The sequence below is a fragment of the Pelophylax lessonae genome (genome assembly GCF_965119305.1).
Source record: "Pelophylax lessonae genome assembly, chromosome: 1".
In the NCBI taxonomy this organism is placed as follows: domain Eukaryota; kingdom Metazoa; phylum Chordata; class Amphibia; order Anura; family Ranidae; genus Pelophylax; species Pelophylax lessonae.
In genome coordinates this window covers 166221495-166246532 of record NC_138768.1, presented here as the reverse complement: position 1 = coordinate 166246532, position 25038 = coordinate 166221495, and the positions used below count along the sequence as shown (strand labels likewise).

Genomic DNA, 25038 nt, shown 5'->3' with positions numbered 1-25038 from the left:
GTATTTTTATCTAAAAAAACGTTTCGGGGGCTGGAACTCCGCTTTAAGAACTGGGGTATGTAAACTTTTGATCAGGGTCATTTGGGTAGTTTCTGTTGTCATTATGATTTAAAAAGATTAAACGCAGTTGATTGATAAATGATAATAAATGCCTTCAGCCAAACACTAAGCCGGTTCACATACAGGCGACCCGACTTGCCGGGGCGACCTGTATAGTCGCGGTGCAGACCAAGTCGCCTGACAAGTCGCCCCAGTGTGAACCAGCATGTAGGCGTTGGCGTTTTTCAGGCGTTTTACAAGCGTTTTTAACAGGTGTTTTAGGTGACCAATGGAAAAGCAGAGTGTTTTTTTTTACAACATTTGCAAATGAACTTCCTCCTCTGCATTGGACCTCCCAGGGACCTCCTCTTCTGCATGATCTTTTTTTTTTTATGGTTCTGGACATGCTACAGAGCTGAAACTTCACAGGTACACTTTTTAGACCCCCCAGACACTAAAATTAAAACTAAATCCAAAGAAATCCTTTTTTTATTTTTTTTTTTATTTTTTCAATAATTGTCTCTCTATCAAAAACGACAATTTTTAAGAACTTTTTTTTGCCTGATTCATAGTCCCTGGGGAAGATCCAGAACCCTAGGCACTTTTTAGGGGCATTTATTAGGTTTTAGGGCTTCAAAATGGTGTTTTTTGATTCCATATTATATATATATATATCTATATATATCTATCTATATCTACATTACGGTCACCTTGGCATAGCAGAGTCAATTTACCCTAAACTACATTACGGTCACCTTGGCATGGAAGAGTTTGGTCACCCTGGCATAGTAGAGTCAGTTCACTGTAAACTACATTACGGTCACCCTGGTATGGCAGCAGGCTAAGTCAGCTAAACTTCGTTACGGTCTCCCTGGTATGGCAGCAGGCTAAGTCAGTAAAGTTCATTACGGTCACCTTGGCATGGAAGAGTTTGGTCACCCTGGCATAGCAGAGTCAGTTCACAGTCACCTTGAGTTTGGTCACCCTGGCATAGCAGAGTCAGTTCACCTAAACTACATTACGGTCACCCTGGTATGGCAGCAGGCTACGGTCACCTTGGTATGGCAGGGTCTGGTCACCTAAACTGCCTAACTGCTGTTCTCCATGTTTCAGGAAAATGTGCTCACAGCAGAGGCATGCCAAGGGGGTGGAGAGCTGGGTGGAGAGTTGTGCTGTTTGAGCTGATCAGGAGCAACTAAACGCTTGTAAAATGCCTGTGAAACGCCAAATATCACTTTACATTGAGGTCTATGGGACAAAACGCCTGTGATCTGCCCAAAAAGAAGCTCAAGTACTTTTTTGAGCGTTGGGCGTTTTCCTTATCGCGTCAAAACGCTCAGATGTGAACAGGGGTCATTGCAATGAATGGGATTTGTCTTGTTGGGCGTTTTGAGAGCTGATTAGTGAGCAGAAAAACGCTCCAAAAACGCCCACATGTGAACGGAGCCTAAAGGAAAAATTTTTGTGTTATCATGCATATTCTCTAAAATATGGCCAAAAAAAAACAAATGCTGCCAGGGTACGAAAACTTATGAGCACAACTGTATTCTTCCCCCCATAAATACAATGGGCATTTTTCCCAGTGCACTGGTTTTGTCAAGGGTTCCCTGATACCTGAAAATTATTTCAAGACTTCTATGGGGGTAAAAATATTGAGAAAAACTGCATGAGATAATAAAATGAAAAGCACGTAGTATGCTACCATCACCCAACTCACTTCTCCATAGTATAGCAAGGGTTCCACTACTTTTGTGCTTCTAGGAGTCAAAAAGTAATTTACATATTTCCTATTTCTTGGCGTTCTGGCTCTCATGGAAAGGTTTGATGTTTTATTCTGTTTCAATTATTTTTAGTTATTAACAAGGTTTGGTAAGACATGTCACAGCACCAACATAGGATGAAGCAATGAACAGTGGTTTCAGGACTGAAGAGGCTAGGAGCTGCTCATTTGCTTGATACTCCAACGTAGCTCTGGTCTTAGAAGATCAATAAAATCTATTTGCCTTAGGGGCCAGAGTTGTGCTGGGATGGAGAAAGCCCTGAGTCTCCTTCCAGTCTCTGTACTGCTCACAGGCATGTGTGAAGGTCTGAAGATAGCAACCTCTGCTCTTAGCAGAATAAAGAACAAAGCAGTTGCCTTCTTCAAAAAAATGACTACATACTTCACTTGCAACATGTATAAATTTTTTTTTTTTTTTTTAATACTTTAATCTATATTTTATTCTATAGGGTCTCTGCTAAAAAATACATACACACACACATATAAATCTATCTCTCTCTCTCTCTCATATATATATATACACACAGAATTAGTATAAAGTCTTAACCAAACTAAGAACTTTTCAGTACCTATTAGTGGTGGACTTGTGCTTTGAGAAAAACATAAAAGTGCATCTATGACCATGTGACATTTTAAATCAACCATGAAGGTCTGCAAAAATACGCAAATCCTCATGAAGCTATACATCAATTTTATACCAAAAATAATGAATAGTTTAAAAAATTAGCTTCAAGATATAATTGTAAACTCAAACTACATCTAACATTCCGAAGTGAGTGTTGGGCAATCTGAAACGGTCTGTGATCAGTCAATCCAAACGCCCTCCGTGAACTTCTATTCTTACCACTGGATGAACCTGTGCTGCCACCATGGTCTGTGATTGATTTCCACTACAGTGCAAATCCATGAAAGTGCATAACAACTGCAGACTGCAGCAACAACATACAATCATTTAACGATCGGAGTAAAAGTCAACGCCACGGAACTGATAATCATTTGCAAGTATTTTACTCATTGTGTAACTGAAAAAATACTGCACATATAGCTTTGCTTTCAAGTGCTCTACGCACTAGGGTTTGTCAGGCTGTAATTCAAAGATTAGGGATTTATACTAAAGATCGAACGACAAAAAAAAAAAAAAAAATAATCCAACATATTTTTAAACATATATTAAAAAAATAAAAAAAATATTATAAATAAATATTAGAGCTGCACAATTCTGGATTAAGCGAGAATCACAATTATTTTGCGTAGAATAAAGATCCCGATTCTCGGGGTAACATCTTTTACATAAAAATTTGGCTAACTTTAATGAATTAAAAAACAAATGAAACAGTAAAGTGTATTTTTTCCCAAAAAAGACTGCGTTTAAAAGATTCTGAGCAAATACAGTGTGACATAAAAAGATTGCAACGGTCGCTATTTTATTCTATAGGGTCTCTGCTAAAAAATACATACACATAATATAATATATATATATATATATATATATATATATATATATATATATATATATATATATATAATGTTTGGGGGTTCCAAGTAATTTTCTTGCAAAGAAAAACTAATTTTAACTTGTGAACAAGTGTCAAAAAAGGCCTATTATTTAAGAGGTTAAACTGCCCTCACTAAGGCTCCATTCACACCTGGGCGTTTTTGTTTCAGGCGTTTTTTCAGGCTTTTTTTCAGGCGTTTTTATGGGCGTTTTACAGGCGATTTTTGTGCAGGCGTTTTTAGATTGACTAGAGACCAATGGAAAACGCCTGTAATCTGCCCAAAAAGAAGCTCATGTACTTTTTTGAGCGTTGGGCGTTTTGCTTCAGGCATTTAAACTCTCAGATGTGAACAGGGGCCATTTAAATGAATGGGGTTTTACTTGTTGGGCGTTTTGGAAACGTTTCTTTTGAGCGTTTTTGGAGCTGAAAACGCCCAGGTGTGAATGGAGCCTTAGACGGAAGTTCATTCCTTTGATCTAAAAGAACGAAATGATACATTGTAAAACATTGTGTTTATAGTTATGTAGCAGCCTTAAAAATGTTGATAAGCATTTTCCTGAGGCTTTTTTTTTTTTTTTTTTTTTGACAGCTGAGAGTGGGCAGAGAACAGCTCTGTAGAAATAGAGAAAGTGGTATTTTAGGATTGTGGGGGGGGTGGGGGTGAATCGAGATCGCAATTTTTTTAATGATTAATCGTGCAGCTCTAATCTCTCTCCCTCTCTATATCTATATCTATACATGCACTATATTGTCAAAAGTATTTACAGGCGCAAATGAACTTTAATGGCATCCCAGATTCCCAGTCTTTGTGTGTAGGGTTCAATATTGAGTTGGTCCACCCTTTGCAGCTATAACAGCTTCACTTTTTTTGGGAAGGCTGTCCACAAGGTTTAGGAGTGTGACTATGGGAATGTTTGACCATTCTTACAAAAGCGCATTTGTGAGGTCAGGCCAGTCAAGATCCCCCCATGTCTTTATGGACCATGCTTTGTGCACTAGTGTGCAATCATTTGTAACAGGAAGGGCCAACCCCAAACTGTTGGGAGCATGAAATTTACCAAAATGTCTTGGTAGGCTGATGCTTTAAAAGAGAAGTATACCCGGGTCAGACTTTTAGAGGCTCGCTGAGAGGCTGGGCCAGATGTCAGTTCAGGCACCTGGGGGATCCCTACTCAGTGGTCGCGATGCGTGGTGCCTGGACCTACATCTGTGACGTCAGCAGAGAGCACACTTCAGTCCGCTCTCTGCTGATTATGGGTCACAGGAGTGCAGAACTAACTGCACTCCTGTGATGCATTGGAGATGTACAGCCAAATGAGCTTTGGCTGTACATCTCCTTTAAGAGTTCCCGTTTACAGGAACTAAGAGGCCCAGCCCAACCCCTGTAAAACATCCCCACACCACATCGGGTCCCCCGGTCACACGCGCGGGCTGCTTAGGGAACGAGCGGCGGCGCGCGCTCGCCCCCTATTGGCTCACAGGCTAGTGACGTGCTGGTACGTCACTTTGCCTGGGAGGGGCTGACCGCCGCCGTATATAGTCGGGCGGCGGTCGGCAAGTGGTTAAGGAAGAATAGTCAAACATTCCCATAGACACACTCCTAAACCTTGTGGACAGCCTTCCCAGAAGAGATGAAGCTGTTATAGCTGCAAAGGGTGGGCCAACTCAACTCAATATTGAACCCCTATGGACTCTGGGATGCCAATAAAGTTCATGTGCGTGTAAAGGCACATGAACTTAAATAAAAGTATAGAAAAAGTATAGTGTGTGGGTATTAATATATAAAATTACACATACATATATACACACATACATACATACATACATACATATACACACACACGTATATATATATTTTTTTTTTTCCCCCTCACATCATTCATAATTGTGTGTTAAAAGTCAACAGAATATATAAGATGGTTTTAAAAAGAAGAAAAACTAATCTATGAATGTATATGCTGCCAGTAACCTTGAACTACTCTGCTTTAAAAGCCCTTGACCAGTAAATGTGGTTACTTAATAACTTGCTGATAGAAATCCAGATGTAAACATTTAATAGATAATCAGGCTTTGTTGATCAGATTTAGATTAGCCTGCCCCAACCTTTTCCCAGTTAATCGCTGCAGGAATTATTCAAGGTAATGATCTTGAACAAAAGCACCTCTCAACCATCCACCCCATACAAACTGTTCAAATTAGTCACAAGCCGCAAATATTAGGACGTTATGCAAAGGTCAAATCACATATGTGGACCCTGAACGTCTCAGAAAGTCTAGCAGGCAATTCAAACCTCTGAACTGTTCCCAACCAGAGGGAGGAAGTACTGTAGATTCACAGATGTAATCCTATCTGCTTCTGCTCAATGGCTGCTGCAAACCACATATCATTGCACACATCAGTTGTTACAATTACAACCATAATTAGCCTCAGAACTTTAGATATAAACAGAATGGGAACACTCCATGTACAGAGGCCTGGCTGTGCCGCTCTCCATGCAGCATACGGAATTAGAATATAATAATAGAAGAATTAGCTGTCACTTGATAAGGGAATGTCAGATTGCTCTGTCAAAGGAAATCTCTTGCAGGGGTTAAATTCTTTCCAACTCCCATCCAGAGCAGAATCAGCACAAGGCTCCCCTTTCTCCTTGTAGAAGCTGGAAACCTGATCTCAGTCTGACTCTTAGCAAACACCAGGAAAGGAATTGAGGGGGGGGGGGGGGGGAAGACATCTGGATCATTACACACCGTATACCTAAGAGGGGATACTTAACTCCTTCACGCCTGCAGCACAAAATGCAATCAGTTAAACAAATAAGGTAAAACACAATTGGTCTTTCAGCTTTATCTTCTACTAACTGTTATATCCCAACTCTGCAAACGACTACACAGTTTAGTACAGATCTTTGTGCTACATCTAAACCGGCCTCTCTCAGCCAGGGTCCTCCAGAGGGATTCCTTTAACTGTGGCTGATTGAGCTTCCATTTGATGGTGCTTGAATAGTTCTAGGGTCAATGAAACTTGGGACAGCCAGCTGCATGACACCAATGGTCTTTTTGGCTGTCTGTAAAGGTGACATTTTGACCACCAACGCGAGAAGACCGACCTTCCCACTGGCCGCCAACGCAAGAAGACCGACCTTCCCGCTGGCCGCCAACGCGAGAAGACCGGCCTTCCCGCTGGCCGCCAACGGGCAAAGACCGGCCTTCCCGCTGGCCGCCAACGGGCAAAGACCGGCCTTCCCGCTGGCCGCCAACGGGCAAAGACCGGCCTTCCCGCTGGCCGCCAACGGGCAAAGACCGACCTTCCCGCTGGCCGCCAACGCAAGAAGACCGACCTTCCCGCTGGCCGCCAACGCAAGAAGACCGACCTTCCCGCTGGCCGCCAACGCGAGAAGACCGGCCTTCCCGCTGGCCACCAACGGGCAAAGACCGGCCTTCCCGCTGGCCACCAACGGGCAAAGACCGGCCTTCCCACTGGCCACCAACGGGCAAAGACCGGCCTTCCCACTGGCCACCAACGGGCAAAGACCGGCCTTCCCACTGGCCACCAACGGGCAAAGACCGGCCTTCCCACTGGCCACCAACGGGCAAAGACCGGCCTTCCCACTGGCCACCAACGGGCAAAGACCGGCCTTCCCACTGGCCACCAACGCGCAAAGACCGGCCTTCCCACTGGCCACCAACGCGCAAAGACCGGCCTTCCCACTGGCCACCAACGCGCAAAGACCGGCCTTCCCACTGGCCACCAACGCGCAAAGACCGGCCTTCCCACTGGCCACCAACGCGCAAAGACCGGCCTTCCCACTGGCCACCAACGCGCAAAGACCGGCCTTCCCACTGGCCACCAACGCGCAAAGACCGGCCTTCCCACTGGCCACCAACGCGCAAAGACCGGCCTTCCCACTGGCCACCAACGCGCAAAGACCGGCCTTCCCACTGGCCACCAACGCGCAAAGACCGGCCTTCCCACTGGCCACCAACGCGCAAAGACCGGCCTTCCCACTGGCCACCAACGTGCGAAGACCGACCTTCCCACTGGCCACCAACGCGAGAAGACCGACCTTCCCACTGGCCACCATCATAAGGGGCATTCTTTCCACTAACACCCAATAACTTAGTTAGGGGTTCCCTAAAACCTGAAAAAAAATCTTTTAAGGATTCCTCTGGGGTAAAACATTTGAGAAAGGCTGATCTAGCCAATGCATTTGTACATAAACATTATATTTAATTATATACGCACACACTTTGCAACATGGAATAGGAATGATATGGTAAATGAGTCTTGATGGTGGCAGCTAAGATAAGAATGTTTTTCACAATAACAATGCATGTTTTTATGACGGTGCTCATTCAGTGAATGCAGGTTACAATACACAAGTGGTGTCAAACTATACTGCAGATATTGTAGCACTGGTTTATCTGCGTGTGAATAGGCTTCAATGCCTTATTTGCAGGCTTCTTTGCTAAAGCTGTACATTGAGCACTGTGCAGAAACCCACGACGATGGGATATCACTTTATCTGAATCAAACTGGTAAATATGACATCTGACTGGTTGATATGGGTTATGCAACTTTCCAAATTATTTTCTGAGCCATCAAGAATCCTCTGGAGTACAGTCATGAAAAAGCATCATACAGGAAAGGCAGAGCCTTGGCACCTCGGGGAAATGAGAGAGCACATCCCATTAGAGAGCATCCACCAGCTGTGCCAGCCGACGTCCACACCTCTCCTGACATACAAAGGATATACAGGTGCTCAGACAGCACAGCCATCAATGGTGTCTCAATGTACAAAGCCCTCGGCATCCAAAGGGTGATCACCGCATCTCTATGAAAGGCAACATTTATATCAATCAACCACACAAAGGACCACTAGTGTGACAGCCAGCAGAGACACTGGAGGAACATCATTCCAAACATCTTCTCTACACAACAAGGATAATGAGACTTTCATTAACTACTTATTAGAATTCTAGCGAAGTGTTTGCATGTATAAGGTTAGGGCCCCGTGTTCTGATAGGAGGCGCCCATCTCCACTGGCGTTACCATATTTAACAATCACAATAGCACTTTACATTTTTTTTAAAGTGTTTGCAGGCAATTTTGGAAGGTGTGTGACCGCCCTTGGGTTGGGAACCTGGAAGGTTGCAGCTCCTGGCCCCATCGCCTTGGGTTGGGAACCTGGAAGGTTGCCGCTCCTGGCCCTATCGCCTTGGGTTGGGAACCTGGAAGGTTGCCGCTCCTGGCCCCATCGCCTTGGGTTGGGAACCTGGAAGGTTGCAGCTCCTGTCCCCATCGCCTTGGGTTGGGAACCTGGAAGGTTGCAGCTCCTGTCCCCATCGCCTTGGGTTGGGAACCTGGAAGGTTGCAGCTCCTGGCCCCATCGTCTTGGGTTGGGAACCTGGAAGGTTGCAGCTCCTGGCCCCATCGCCTTGGGTTGGGAACTTGCCGTTCCTGGCCCCATCGCCTTGGGTTGTGAACCTGGAAGGTTGCTGCTCCTGGCCCCATCGCCTTGGGTTGTGAACCTGGAAGGTTGCTGCTCCTGGCCCCATCGCCTTGGGTTGTGAACCTGGAAGGTTGCCGCTCCTGGCCCCATCGCCTTGGGTTGTGAACTTGGAAGGTTGCTGCTCCTGGCCCCCCATTCACACCCAAGCATTTTGCTGTGCGTTTTTGCCCATTTCCATACGCACAACAATGTTTTAAGAATCCAATTGTTTTCTATTGTGGCTGTTAAACATCCTCACGTTCAGTCACTTGAACCACAAAATGATGCATGAGATTTGTTTAGAGCGGTGTTGTGCATTTTTGGCCCCACGGACTTTAAGGAAGCATTTGTAAATGTACAACAGAAGCGCTTTTGTGGGGTTTTTTTCACCTAAATAACTGTACTTCTGTCTTCTCCCCAACACAAAGATGCCTACGCTTACTTACATGTGCAAAAATAAGTGCAAAACACATCTACATGCAAAAAATGCTTCCAGATCGTCTGAAATCCACTCGGCTTTGGGGGCTAAAATGCTGCTTTGTTGGTTTTTTGACGCGCCCCTTCTGTGGGTATTGGGCCTATAAAATGCATTGCCATGGCAATTCTAGGACATTTCAGTGATGGAAGAATCCGCCAGTGGAGACAAGCTCATAGGCCTAAGCTCATCATACTACAAAACTATAAAATACAGATATAATAATACTCTTCTAGAACACAGGCAGCCTTGGAAAGGCTCTGATGTAAGGCGCTCTCTGGAAAGTTGCATTAGGTGAAATTCCTCCTCGGTCACTTAGTCTGCACAGCCCAGCATACTGTTCACAGCTGTGGAAGATGCTGGCGTTTTATCAATAAATAATTAGGATAAAAGGGGAAAATGTCAATAAAGGCCTGGAATAAGTGCTAGCATATGGACTCCTGGGTCCGACATGTAACCGCTAAGCTCAGACGGGGTGCAGGGGAGCCTTCACCATACTGCTGCCATGTCCTCAGCTCAGAGGGGGCTCTCATGTCATCCCAGATAGAAAATCCACAACCATTTCTCCCCACACTTCAATCCTCAGAATAGATCTGCCAGCAAATACAAATCTCATATACTCAGCTACTACAAATACACAAGTATGGGATACAAAAGAGACTCACAAACCAGTGACACCCCCAGCACTACACCAGAGACTCCCCAATAGTAACCAGTGACACCCCCAGCACTACACCAGAGACTCCCCAATAGTAACCAATGACACCCCCAGCACAACACCAGAGACTCCCCAATAGTAACCAGTGACACCCCCAGCACTACACCAGAGACTCCCCAATAGTAACCAATGACACCCCCAGCACAACACCAGAGACTCCCCAATAGTAACCAGTGACACCCCCAGCACAACACCAGAGACTCCCCAATAGTAACCAGTGACACCCCCAGCACAACACCAGAGACTCCCCAATAGTAACCAGTGACACCCCCAGCACTAAACCAGAGACTCCCCAATAGTAACCATTGACACCCCCAGCACTAAACCAGAGACTCCCCAATAGTAACCAGTGACACCCCCAGCACTAAACCAGAGACTCCAATAGTAACCAGTGACACCCCCAGCACTAAACCAGAGACTCCCCAATAGTAACCAGTGACACCCCCAGCACTAAACCAGAGACTCCCCAATAGTAACCAATGACACCCCCAGCACAACACCAGAGACTCCCCAATAGTAACCAGTGACACCCCCAGCACTAAACCAGAGACTCCCCAATAGTAACCAGTGACACCCCCAGCACTACACCAGAGACTCCCCAATAGTAACCAGTGACACCCCCAGCACAACACCAGAGACTCCCCAATAGTAACCAGTGACACCCCCAGCACTAAACCAGAGACTCCCCAATAGTAACCATTGACACCCCCAGCACTAAACCAGAGACTCCCCAATAGTAACCAGTGACACCCCCAGCACTAAACCAGAGACTCCAATAGTAACCAGTGACACCCCCAGCACTAAACCAGAGACTCCCCAATAGTAACCAGTGACACCCCCAGCACTACACCAGAGACTCCCCAATAGTAACCAGTGACACCCCCAGCACAACACCAGAGACTCCCCAATACTCCCCAATAGGAAACCATTGACACCCCCAGCACTAAATCAGAGACTCCCCAATAGTAACCAGTGACACCCCCAGCACTAAACCAGAGACTCCCCAATAGTAACCAGTGACACCCCCAGCACTACACCAGAGACTCCCCCAGCACTACACCAGAGACTCCCCAATAGTAACCAGTGACACCCCCAGCACAACACCAGAGACTCCCCAATAGTAACCAGTGACCCCCCCCCCCAGCACTACACCAGAGACTCCCCAATAGTAACCAGTGACACCCCCAGCACAACACCAGAGACTCCCCAATAGTAACCAGTGACACCCCCAGCACTACACCAGAGACTCCCCAATAGTAACCAGTGACACCCCCAGCACTACACCAGAGACTCCCCAATATTAACCAGTGACACCCCCAGCATTATCCAATGACACCCCCAGCACTAAACCATTGACTCCCCCATATTAACCAGTGACACCCCCAGCACTACACCAGAGACTCCCCAATATTAACCAGTGACACCCCCAGCACTACACCAGAGACTCCCCAATAGTAACCAGTGACACCCCCAGCACTACACCAGAGACTCCCCAATAGTAACCAGTGACACCCCCAGCACAACACCAGAGACTCCCCAATAGTAACCAGTGACCCCCACAGCACTACACCAGAGACTCCCCAATAGTAACCAGTGACACCCCCAGCACTACACCAGAGACTCCCCAATAGTAACCAGTGACACCCCCAGCACTAAACCAGAGACTCCCCAATAGTAACCAGTGACACCCCCAGCATTATCCAATGACACCCCCAGCACTAAACCATTGACTCCCCCATATTAACCAGTGACACCCCCAGCACTAAACCAGAGACTCCCCAATATTAACCAGTGACACCCCCAGCACTAAACCAGAGACTCCCCAATAGTAACCAGTGACACCCCCAGCATTATCCAATGACACCCCCAGCACTAAACCATTGACTCCCCTATATTAACCAGTGACACCCACAGCACTAAACCAGAGACTCCCCAATATTAACCAGTGACACCCCCAGCACTAAACCAGAGACTCCCCAATAGTAACCAGTGACACCCCCAGCATTATCCAATGACACCCCCAGCACTAAACCTGAGACTCCCCAATATTAACCAGTGACACACCAACATTAACCAGTGACACCGCCAGCACTAAACCTGAGACTCCCCAATATTAACCAGTGACACAACAACATTAACCAGTGACAGCCCCAGCACTAAACCAGTGACCCCCCCCAGCATTAACTAGTGACACCCTTACAATAACAAGTGACACCCCCAGCACTAAGGTGATCCCCTCTATTAGGGGAGGGGGGGTTAGGTGATCCCCCCTATTAGGGGAGGGGGGGGTTTAGGTGATCCCCCCTATTAGGGGGGGGTTTAGGTTAACCCCTCTATTCGGGGGGGGGGGGGTTAGGTGATCCCCTCTATTCAGGGGGGGGGTTTGGTGATCCCCTCTTTTCGGGGGGGGGGGGGGGGTTAGGTGATCCCTTCTATTAGAGGGGGGGTTAGGTGATCCCCTCTATCAGGGGAGGTTTAGGTCATCCCCTCCTATTATGGGGGGGGGGGGGGGTTTAGGTGATCCCCTCTAATAAGGGGGTTTAGGTGATCCCCCCTATTAGGGGAGGGGTTTAGGTGATCCTCCCTATTAGGGGAGGGGGGGTTTAGGTGATCCCCCTATTAGGGGAGGGGGGGTTTAGGTGATACCCTCTATTCGGGGGGGGGGGGGGTTTAGGTGATCCTCCCTATTAGGGGAGGGGGGGTTTAGGTGATCCCCCTATTAGGGGAGGGGGGGGGGGGTTTAGGTGATCCCCTCTATTCGGGGGGGGTGGTTTAGGTCATCCCCTCCTATTATGGGGGGGGGGGTTTAGGTCATCCCCTCCTATTATGGGGGGGGGAGGTTTAGGTCATCCCCTCCTATTATGGGGGGGGAGGTTTAGGTCATCCCCTCCTATTATGGGGGGGGAGGTTTAGGTCATCCCCTCTAATAAGGGGGTTTAGGTGATCCCCTTTTGTGAGTTTAGGCGATCTCCTAACTTCCTAGGTGTGGGTTTTATCCAGACGTGATGAAATGCTCGGCGGGTGTATGGAGGTGATGGATGTCGGACACACAGACACACACGGGCCGGTCTCACCTGTGTGCCCCCAGAGGGTCAGTAGAAGCAGCGGCAGGAGGTGGAGGGGTCCCGGCGTACCGCGGCGATCAGCCCCGGGGTAGGAGAGTGCGGCCCTTCTCCCCATACCCGTCCATTCAGGTCGCGATGCCGGGCGGTGGGGCACAGAGGCGGGAGCAGGCTGGCACGGCACGGCTCGCTTCCTTCTCTTCCTGGCGGAGAAAGTTTTCAGGAGGCGGAGAGTCCGGGGCGGAGATCGGGGGAAGAGAGAACACAGAGACGGTTAGACGGAGCACACATCCCGGCCACAGCTCACATCACACAAGTCTGTGTGTGCCGGAGGAGGGGAGGGGGCTGCCGCTTACTGGGCGGGACCCGGAGACCTGCACCGCTCCCTCCACCCCACTGACAGACACAGGCCCCGCCTACTATACCCGCCCCCTCTCCCTTTCCTGTGACTGACTGGCCGTGTGGGGTCTCGGGCTGGGAGCTGTGTAGAGGGGGGAGGGCGCTCAGCGAACTGTGTCTATAGAGAAGTACATCTCTCCCTCCCGGAGACTTCCAAATCACAATGCGAACTTTAGCAGCCGCGTCCCGTGATTGGCGAAGATAGCCAGAATGGGCGTGGTTGATGATGTTTAGGAAACGCCCACTACCCCATCTAACATTCCTGGGCCTCTTGTCACTAATACAGAGAAGAGGGAGCAGAGGGCGGGGACTTCCACTCTGATTGGATACAAGTTATCCTGGCTGTCAGACTGTGTACCAAACTATACAATCTGATTGGACGATCTCCATCCGTTATGAGGTGCAGGGGCCTGTCTGATTGGATGCTATTTAAATGGACAGTTCGGGGTTGTCCACACCTTATAAAGTTTTGGTAAATCTTAGGCTAAGTTCTCACTTCTGCAGGTCAGGAACATTCACAAAATTGCAGTTTCCCAACCGTGGTGCCATTCATTTCCCAACCGTGGTGCCATTCATTGTATTGGCAGCCCCCAGATACCTAACATGTCACGCTTTATTTTATTTTGCTGTCTTACGTTTAGGCCACTTTTTGCGATTCGGCGCTGTGCGACTTTAACTGACAATTGCACGGTCATGCAACGCCGCACCCAAACGAAATTTACTTCCCTTTTTTCCCACAAACAGAGCTTTCTTTTGGTGGTATTTGATCACCTGTGCAATTTTTACTTTTTGCGCTATAAACAAAAAAAAGGCGACAATTTTGAAAAAATAACAATATCTTTCACATTTTTTTATATGAAATTCCCCCCCCAAAAAATGTAAAAATCAAAATTTTTTATCATTTTAGGCCAATTTGTTTTCTGCTACATATTTGATTGGTTTGCGCAAAAGTTATTGCGTTTACTAACTAAGGGAAAGATTTCTGTCAATTTTGGTGTTTTTTTTTTTTTTAACGAGTAATGGCGGCGATCTGTGATTTTTTTTGCGGGACTGCGACATTGCGGCGGACAGATCAGACCCTTGACTGACATTTTTGACACTTTTGGGGGTACCAGTGTCATTACTGCAGTAATCAGTGCTATATATATATGCACTGTTACTGTAAAAATTACACTGGCAGGGAAGGGGTTAATTTTTATTGGAGAGGGAGGGGTTAATGTATGCCTGGTGCTTACTAACGTGTGTGGGGGGAGGTGACTGAGTGACACAAGGACAGATCGCAGGTTCAGCTATGCTGAATCCTGCAATCTGCCCCTGCCTGTCACTTTGGAGATCCGCCCGCTTTGTTTACACAAGCGGGCGGATTTCCACACTAGATCCCCGACGATTGGGGAAGAGCGGCGGTGATCACCGCCGCTCTTCCCCTGGCCTGACTCCCGCTGGAACTGAATACAGGGGAGCGAGCCTCCGGCGGCGCGCGTGCGCGCCGCTGAGAGAGGGAAATGTCTGGTGACGTAGGTCTACGTCGTCAGACGTTATCGAGCCACTTTGCCGCAGTAGAGGCTCAGTGAGCAGCAGTAAAGTGGTTAAAATTCTCCATAGGCGACACTTTAACCGCTTTACCTCTAGCCACTGTGCTGCTACTGCGGCACAGTGGCTCGTTATCGTCTAGCGACGTAGACCTACGTCGCTAGACTCCTCCCCTGTAGGAGGCGCGCTCCCGCTGTTTTCATTCACAGCGGGAGTCGGGCCAGGGGAGGAGCGGCGGCGATCGCCGCTGCTCTGCCCCGATCGTCGGGGAATCCAGTTTGGAGATCCGCCCGCCTGTGTAAACAGAGCGGGCGGATCTCCTCAGTGACAGGGAGTGACAGATCAGAGTGTTCAGCATAGCTGAACATCCGATCTGTCCCTGGCTCACTCAGTCACCTCCCCCCCCACACGTTAGTAAGCACCAGGCATACATTAACCCCTCCCTCTCCAATAAAATGAACCCCTTCCCTGCCAGTGTCATTTTTACAGTAACAGTGCATATATATAGCACTGATTACTGCAGTAATGTCACTGGTACCCCCAAAAGTGTCAAAAATGTCAGTCAAGGGTCCGATCTGTCCGCCGCAATGTCGCAGTCCCGCAAAAAAAATTGCAGATCGCCGCCATTACTCGTTAAAAAATAAAACACCAAAAATGACAGAAATCTTTCCCTTAGTTAGTAAACGCAATAACTTTTGCGCAAACCAATCAAAATACGCTTATTGCGATTTTTTTACCAAACATAGGTAGCAGAAAACAAATTGGCCAAAAATTAAAAAAAAAATTGGTTTTTACATCTTTTTTGGGGGGAATTTCATATAAAAAAATGTTAAAAATATTGTTATTTTTTCAAAATAAATGCTCTTTTTTTTGTTTATAGCGCAAAAAGTAAAAATCGCACAGGTGATCAAACACCACCAAAAGAAAGCTCTGTTTGTGGGAAAAAAAGGACGTAAATTTCATTTGGGTATGGCGTCGCACGACCGCGCAATTGTCAGTTAAAGTTGCACAGCGCCGAATCGCAAAAAGTGGCCTGGACGTAAGACAGCAAAATGCTCTAGTGGTAAAGTGGTTAAACACCTTTACAGGTTACCAGTTTGGAGTGGCACAGGAGGTCTGGTGCTAGAATTATTGCTCTCGCTCTGACGTTCCCGACAATACCTCGTGAATGTGTGGTGCGATCACCGTTTACATATGCGTGCGGGACAGGGCGCTTTTATATTTTTTTTATTTTATAAATTTTTTGTACAAGCTTTATTGCTATCGCAAGGGATGAACAACATCCCTTGTGATAGCATGGGCCGTAACAGGTCCTCTTTATGGAGAGATTTGGGGTCTATTAGACCCTAAATCTCTCCTCTGCCCCCCCCCCCCCATGCAGCCGATCAGACCAAGATCGGTCCAATTGACTGCATCTCTGGTTGCTGGTGGCCAGGTAAACAAAGAGGCGGAACTAGAAGTGACGAATACTCTTCGCTCCCGGTTTCCAGGGCTACAGAGAGAGGGGAACAATGTCAGTTCCTCTCTCTGTCCCAAGCAGCCATCGCCGCCGGCCTCATCGTTCCCGGCCTCTGCAATGGGACCGGAGAGGCGGCAGCCAGAGGGGGGTGGGACCCCATTCTGCCACCCGCAGAAGTGATCGAGTGGCTAATTAGCTGCTCAGATCACTTCTGCCTTCTACAGAATCGCTGGCTGAAAATAATGGTACTGGGATGATGCCTGTAGGCGCAGGCATCATCTCGGTATAACCAGTAAAACCCAAAGGACGTACGGGTAGGTCCCTGGGTGGGAAGTGGTTAACTGACAATTGCGCGGTCATGCGATGCTGTGCCCGAATAAACTTGATGTCCTGTTTTTTTCCCACAAATACAGCTTTCTTTGGTGGTATTTGATCACCTGTGTGTTTTTTGCGCTATAAAAAAAAAAAAAATGACTAACAATTTTGAAAAGAAAACAGTATTTTTTACTTTCTGCTTTAAAACGCATCCAATAAAAAAATGTAAACAATAAAATGTCTTCAATTCAGGCCAATATGTTGTCTGCTACATGTTTTTGGTAAAAAAAAAAAAAAAAAAAAATCCCAATAAGTGTATATTGGTTGGTTTTGCGCAAACTATGGGATATATTTATGGAATTGGTATTTTTTTTTTTTTAACTAGTGATGGCGGCGTCAGCGGGACTGCGATATCACAGGAAACAAACAGACACTGAATGACACTTTTGACACTATTTGGAACCAGTGACGGTAATATAGTAATCGGTGCTAAAGATATGCACTGTCACTGTACTACTGACACTGGCTGGGAAGTGGTTAACACCAGGGGCGATCAAAGGGTTAACTGTTTGCCTAGCTGGTTTTTCAGTGTAGTGGGGGGAGGTGCTTTGACTAGTGAAAGACATGGATTGGTGTTTCTGCTTTACAGGAACACAGGATCCATGCCTTCTGTACTGATAGAACTTCAACATGCCTTGTTTCCATAGATATATCAGCGCTCTGCCTGTGTACAGAATAATCAGCGAGTCGGGTCTGCCGTAGATTCACAGGGCTCAATAACCTGATTTTAATACCCCATGTAAACAAGCCCTAATGGAGATTGTGCAATCAGATTGTAGAGTGTATGTCCAGCTAGTGATAGAGTTAGCAGATCTCCCAGGCATGCTGTGATACTGGTGTACCCACAACTATTGCAACGTTTTTTTTTTTGTTTTTTTTAAACCCAATTCAGCATGCAAGCAGTAAAATACTCATTAGGAGTGATTTAATAAAGGAAAATAAACTGTAATAGTGCAGTTGCTCCAGAGCTTATAAAATGAGCAGAAGGTCTGCTGACTTCCATCATCCAATCATGTGCAAGCAAAAATGCTGTTTTTTTTTTGGTTTCCTTGCACATGATTGGGTACTCTTTGCAAAGTGAAGCTTCACCTCATTTACTAAGCTCTGGAGCAAGTGCACAGTCTATTTGCTTTTAGTAAATCAACCCCTTAGTCTTTGCTAATGAGAAAATGAAACAGTTCACTTTCTACATACCCTAAGGAGACCCTGTTACTAAAAAAAACAGGTGAAAGCACGAACAAATAAAGTATTTTAAATGCTTACTAGCAGTATTTTTTCCCCCATAGATTACAATTCACTTGAACTTGCTAAAAAGTCTGACTGCTTCAGTAGGAGTCAGTTCCTGGCACAGCTCCTGCCCTCCTTACATGTCATAGATCTCCCCTCTTCTTGCAGTGTCTAGTTACTGTATATGCTGGCCCAGCTCCTCCACCCCTCCCTTTACCTTGCTATAACATCTTTTATGTAGCTTAGGGGAAAGACTATACAGTGTCACATAAATGACAGCTCTGAGTCTACTAGGGCTGCTTTCATCACATCTAAGACTGTCCAGGTCAATAACATGTATAAAATACACACACACTATATAATCATATAGGAAGAATTTTATTCCAATAAATGGTCTGGTGGCAGGGTCTTTGGAAATCTTCTGCTGGGTCCAATGAAGTTATCTTCGTGTCTGGCATTGGCAGTCCTTACTGGTGTAGGAACAACCTCTTGATGTCCTGTGTGCTGCAAAAGTAGGCTGGCATGATCAGTCCCGAGTCAAGGTCATCCAGCGCCCAGGGCAAGGATGCCAAACTGCGCCCCCCCTTCCCTTAGGGTTAGAGTCAAGGCGCCCCCCCATCCCTGCATTAAATCATTGCGCCCAGGGCAACCATCCCTCTTGCCCACCCCTTGTCCCGGCCCTGGGCATGATGTTACCACCGCCTTCCCCAGGCTGCCTCTGTTTTTTATGCAAGAAATAAAAACATTTACCCCTGGGTGATCTATGTACATTACAAGGATTTTAACAAACTTGGTTGGAGATTCCTTCCTTTTGTTATTCTGAAGAAATTCCTGTGTGTTTGTCTGTATCCATGTGGGAAAGTGAATCTAATGGGAGTGGTTTCCTAATTATCAACCAGCTGTGCACCTGCAGGGCTCTAATGAGGAAAGCTGCCGGGCATACATCCCTTTAGATGTTATTTCCTATTGGGAGTATCTCACCAAAATACATTTTTGTTGCAGGGAATGCCTGGAATCTGACTTGTATCTTAGGCAGACTTCTGGGAAAATCAGTGAGCCAATCACACAAGCAGAAAATGATGTTTCCGGGGGGCGTGTTCAGTAAACATTCTGTGTACAGAACACCTCCAGGTAGCCACATTGCATTGCATTTTCAGAAAATTACAAAGCTGCAGATCAAAAAGGAAAAGTCATTTTTAATCAAATTCAATTGCATTGTGTCACAATTGTAAATGCTATATTATTTTTTCTTTATTTTTTTCCCCCAAGAAAGTGGAGTTACCCTTTAAGCAAACTGTTCGTCCATACTGCACAGGCCTTAGCATGTGGGCAGTGTGGTAGTTATAGGTGGATAACAGTATAAACAAAAAATATTTCTCAACAAAAGTGGAGTTCACATAGCTCCCAACTGTCCCTGATTTGGAACAAAGTCCCTCTGTCCCTCTGTTGTGGAGGGATCTGGGGGTCTAAAAGACCCCAAACCCCTCCTCTGCACTTAAAAACATTCAAAACAGCAAAGTTTGGCTGTTTTGAATGCTGTCATTTTTTTAATCTGACGCCGAATACCCGGAAGTGATGTCATGCCAGGTTTTCATGGAGACCCGATCAGAGCCGAATGCGGCTTTGATCGGGTCTTCTCTTTGGTGGTCGTGCAGGTAGGATGCCGGGTCTCCCGGTGGGACGGGAGACCCTGGTGAGCCACGGAAGGTGGATGGAGGGAGGGAGGGACGTCCCCTCCCGCTCCTTGGAATGACAGCCGAGCGCCTTCTCAGCCGCATCGGTTGTCATTACAAGACAGTCGACCGTCGGCTATGGACGCCGATACCGGGGTGATGCCTCTAGCTGCAGGCATCACTCGGGTACAGCACTTCCCCGAAATATCGGCAATATCAGTACCCTCAGGGGCCAATTCTGATATATCGGGGAAAGTGCAGATCGGACCTCGATATATCCGCTTTGCTGATAATCGGTCGATCCCTAATTTGTAGGGTTGCTGTGTCCCCTAGAGCAGTGAACCTTTTTTCAGTTGAGGCACCCTCTAAAATTATGGACAATCCCAAGGCACCTTCTAAAATGATAGACAATCTCAAGACACCCTCTAAAATTATGGACAGTCTCAAGGCACCCTCTAAAATTATGGACAGTCTCAAGGCACCCTCTAAAATTATGGACAGTCTCAAGGCACCCTCTAAAATTATGGACAGTCTCAAGGCACCCTCTAAAATTATGGACAGTCTCAAGGCACCCTCTAAAATTATGGACAATCTCAAGGCACCCTCTAAAATTATAGACAATCTTGAAGCCACCCATTCTAAAATTTAAAAAAAATATTCTAATAGTTTTACATAATACATCAACATCCTCACACATAGGACATCCAACGTTATAGGTTTATTTATAACCTACAAGGGTTAGGCAGCCCCTACATTATAAAATCCGCAAGAGTGGTATGCTCTATGCAATCAACAGAGCTTGCTTTGAGAGATGTATAAAAAACATCCACCCACCCAAATTATGCAAATAAACAGTATGACAATTAAATCATGCGTGAGAAAATAAATAAAATATGAATGCTTGTGTACCAAAATAAATGTGCACACAAACTTAAATGAATGTCCAGTGACACGTCCCAACATCCGTATTTGTCAAGAGGAACATCTTAGTCTTCCTGCTATAGTGAATCAATGCATCCCAAAAGTGAATCCTACTGGCAAGAAAGGTGGCACCCTTCTGAAGACGTCACCCTGATGACGAAATGCGTCAAGATGGAACGCACGTTGCAAAATGCTTGGTTTTAGGTGGAACGCACACCGTTACTTACATTGCTCCCATTGTACAGTGAGGGAGTCTGCACAGGAGAGTTTTTTTTAACTTTTTGTGCTTAGCCCATATTCAGGGGCTTTAAATAAAGGCTACCATATATTTTTACGCTATAAGGAGTTTGCTCTCTGCTTTTGTTTCCTCTCTCCTGCATTCATCTTGGAGTTCTTTATCACTGTGAGGAAGTTGAACTGGAGGACTGGCTGGAGACTACATCCTGGTCATCGAGACCATCAAAGCTTTGCCTGATCCTCTTGCCATACGGTAAGGAGGGTCAACATCTTCTGGTGAGTGGGGATTTTTACACTCACTAAGTATCCACGCAGGGTGTCACCTTTCTTGCCAGTAGGATTCTATTTTATAATATAGTCTGATCACCAGGTTTGCAACAGCAGCTGCTAGTTTTCATTCATTCACCATTATATTTGATTGTTAGTTGGCATGAGTGGGTTCACAGTATTTTCACTATTAGCCCATACAATAGCCTTGTTTTTTTTCATTCAAAAAAAAAAAAAAAGATCTGATTTCCCCATCTACACATTTTGATGTGGACAGGGGAATCGCTCCCATGGAGCTTTTGTGTTCTAACAGTGGGGATGCACTGATCAGCGCTGCAGGCTATAGCTGGCGGTGCTGATAATACAGAAGTTTTCCAACAGGCTGGTTTTACAGAAGTCAATCAGTAGATCAACTTCTGTACAACCAGCCTGCCAATACATGGATAAAAATTTGGCTGCTCCCTGCTAAACTGGCCGAATTTCGACCCATATATGGCTGATTTTAACCCCTTGGTGCTGGCCGCACACAAATATGCGGCCTTTCGGCGGGTGGGCTTTGGCGCTGAGCAGCCGCATATTTGCATTCATTAATGTTTATACAGCTGTGCTGAGCCCTCTGTTACCAGCAGCTAACGGAAAGCTTCTGAAAGCAAGTAGCTTTCCGATCATGTGACCACAATGACAATCAATCACAGTGATTACATGATCATAACCCTAGTTCCGCCTCCTGGCATCCTAATCACTTTAAAGGGCCGGGAGGCGCCGGCCTAAAGGGGTTAACTGCACATTTCTGTGGCATTTTTAGGGGATTCAGAAAAGCCCTTTTTACTTACACAATCATCCGTACCTGCAGGATCCTCTGAACTGCTAGACTGGTCCCCACAGCCTATTCTCCCCTGCACTCCGACGGTCATCAAGACCACCACAGGGACCCTAGCCATGTATTGGATGTGAGACAATCTACTAACAGTACATAGGGGGGAGCGCTGTTTTCTACAAGAGCGGAGGATCTGGTAAGTAGAGTGCTTTTACCATCCCCTAGACTGAAACAAGTTGTTGGTTAATCTTGCAGTGCGGGACAGCCTCACAACACGGGATGGTTTTTAGGTTTCTTGGAGTTGGGCTTTAAGCCGACACAATGCCTACAGTACTTTCTGAATCACTGGCCTGGAATAAGGATGCCGATCAGGAAAGTCAGGGAAACATTGAAAACCTTTATCTACATCCATGTTCCAGGACAATGACTCAGGGCATTGAAGAATAAGGCTTAGCATTGCAGCCAGGCCACTAGCAGCGTAATGTTTCCCTGTACTGTACAAATCAGAAGTCTTTATCTGCATAGTTGTTACGGGACAACGATTCCAAGCACTGAAGCATGACAACCAAACAACTAGCATTTGCAGAGTGAGACGTCAGCAGTAGCTGCCTCCATGCTTCTCTCAAGAAAGCTTTCCTTTTATACAGCCCATGTTTTTTTTTCACTGGTAAAGTATAACTATAGGCAAAACGTTTTCTTTAGTTTTGAATAGAGTGGAGAGAGATATGACTACCTGTCAATTTTTATTGCTATCTGTGTCATTATTAGGGAGATTCACCCTCTCTATTTGTCCTAGTTGCCATTTTCATTGAAAGTAAAAGAAAATCAAAAGTTTTGGGTTGTTTCCAGAAGTGTGATAGATGGGAAATCTTCCAATTGGGACACTGGTTCTGATGAGCTGGGGGTCCTCAAAGAATTCCCTTAATTAGCAGGGATTTCTTCTCACTTCCTGTTTGGCTATGGGACAGGAAATGATGGAAAATCTCCCCAATGGCACACATATGGCAAAAATTAACCAGCAAGGGTTATAACCCTCCCTTACTCTATCCAAAAATGAAAAAAAAAAAAAAATGTTTTTATTTGTAGTTCTACTTTAAAGTGGTAGTAAACTGCTGTTTTTTTTTTTAAATCCTGCACAGCAAAGTTATAATGTGCTAGTATGTATAGCATACTAGCACATTATGTGAAACGTACATTAAAACAAAGTCCTCCAGCTGTGCACTGTCACTGCTGAAGGCGCTTCCATCTTCACCTGGTCCTTCATCCGGGTTCATTGACTCTGGCTGTGTGAGTGGCTGTAGTGGCATGCTCGCGGGAGCCACCGTTCATAGGACTCTGAAGGAACGGCACGTTATACCTTTCCTTCAGAGTGCATGCGCCGGTGACATTGCCGGCTGCATCAAAAGTAAATATCTCCTAAATGGTGCACGTTTAAGAGATATTTACTGAACCTATTGGTAAGCCTTACTATAGGCTTACCTATAGGTAAAAGTCATGCATGGGAGTTTACTTCTACTTTAGGCTGATCATACATTATACAGTTTTATTGTACAATCTCGTTTGTATCCACTATCAACTAAGTAGTACATAGATCTGCCTGATTCAATACTAATTTAATGCGTTGTTTAGGTTCATCCTCATATTACAAAGTTTTGGTAAAGCTAAAGAAGATTATACAGAGATTGTACAATCAGATTATGTAGTGTATGGCCAGCTTTAGGACGCTGTCAGATGAGCGATTCTGCCTTTAGAGACAAATCGCCAGCGGCAGGATCACTAAATTCTACAGCTGCCTGGCTGTCCCTTTGGAATTGCTCACTCTGTAGCAACATGCAGCAAGTATCACTGCGGGGCTGGCCCAAACGCTGCATGCCTAAACACTGCTGGCCAAAAACGCTGCATGCTCAAATGCTGCTGGCCCAAACACTGCTGGCACAAATGCTGCTGGCCCAAACACTGCTGGCACAAATGCTGCTGGCCCAAACGCTTCTGGCCCAAACGCTGCTGGCCCAAACACTTCTGGCCCAAAAACTGCTGACCCAAACGCTTCTGGCCCAAACTCTGCTGGCCCAAACACTTCTGGCCCAAAAACTGCTGGCCCAAACGCTTCTGGCCCAAACTCTGCTGGCCCAAACACTTCTGGCCCGAACTCTGCTGGCCCAAACGCTTCTGGCCCAAAAACTGCTGACCCAAACGCTGCTGGCCCAAATGCTGCTGGCCCAAACACCTCTGGCCCAAACGCTGCTGGCTCAAACACTTCTGGTCCAAACAGTGCTGGCCCAAACACTGCTGGCCCAAATGCCGCTGACCCAAACGCTGCTGGCCCAAATGCTGCTGGCCCAAACACCTCTGGCCCAAACGCTGCTGGCCCAAACACTTCTGGCCCAAACAGTGCTGGCCCAAACACTGCTGGCCCAAATGCTGCTGACCCAAACACCTCTGGCCCAAATGCTGCCGGCCCAAACAGTGCTGGCCCAAACACTGCTGGCCCAAATGCTGTTGTCCCAAATGCTGCTGGCCCAAACACTGCTGGACCAAACACTTCCCGCCCAAATGCTGCTGGCCCAAATGCTGCCGGCCCAAACAGTGCTGGCCCAAACACTGCTGGCCCAAATGCTGTTGGCCCAAATGCTGCTGGCCCAAAAAAAGCTGGACCAAACACTTCTCGCCCAAATGCTGCTGGCCCAAACTCTGATGGCCAAACACTTCTGGCCCAAACGCTGCTGGCCCAAATGCTGCTTTCCCAAACGCTGCTGGCCCAAACAGTGCTGGCCCAAATGCTGCTGGCCCAAACGCTGCTTGCCCAAACAGTGCTGGCCCCAATGCTGCTGGCCCAAAAACTGCTGACCCAAACGCTGCTGGCCCAAATGCTGCTGGCCCAAACACCTCTGGCCCAAACGCTGCTGGCCCAAACACTTCTGGCCCAAACAGTGCTGGCCCAAACACTGCTGGCCCAAATGCTGTTGGCCAAAATGCTGCTGGCCCAAACACTGCTGGACCAAACACTTCTCGCCCAAATGCTGCTGGCCCAAACTCTGATGGCCAAACACTTCTGGCCCAAACGCTGCTGGCCCA

The 25038-nt window shown here is 46.6% G+C and overlaps 1 protein-coding gene and 1 pseudogene across 3 annotated transcripts in view; both read right to left on the bottom strand.

The window, feature by feature from the left end:
• The window catches only part of RGMB (repulsive guidance molecule BMP co-receptor b), a 127609-nt gene that overhangs the window by 62192 nt on the left and 40379 nt on the right, over positions 1-25038 (bottom strand). The window contains exon 2 of one of the 2 annotated variants that reach the window (XM_082243070.1): positions 13071-13257. In XM_082243070.1, coding sequence (XP_082099196.1) covers positions 13071-13176 — 106 coding nt within the window. In that variant the 5' untranslated portion in view covers positions 13177-13257. Of the gene's footprint in view, positions 1-13070; positions 13262-25038 lie in introns of both variants that reach the window. The other variant, XM_082243069.1, reaches the window with a different exon arrangement.
• Positions 23837-25038, bottom strand: part of LOC309543689 — a 28717-nt pseudogene continuing 27515 nt past the window's right edge. The window contains exon 4 of the transcript in view: positions 23837-24594. The product of the transcript in view is annotated as an uncharacterized misc_RNA (transcript). The remainder of the gene's footprint in view (positions 24595-25038) is intronic.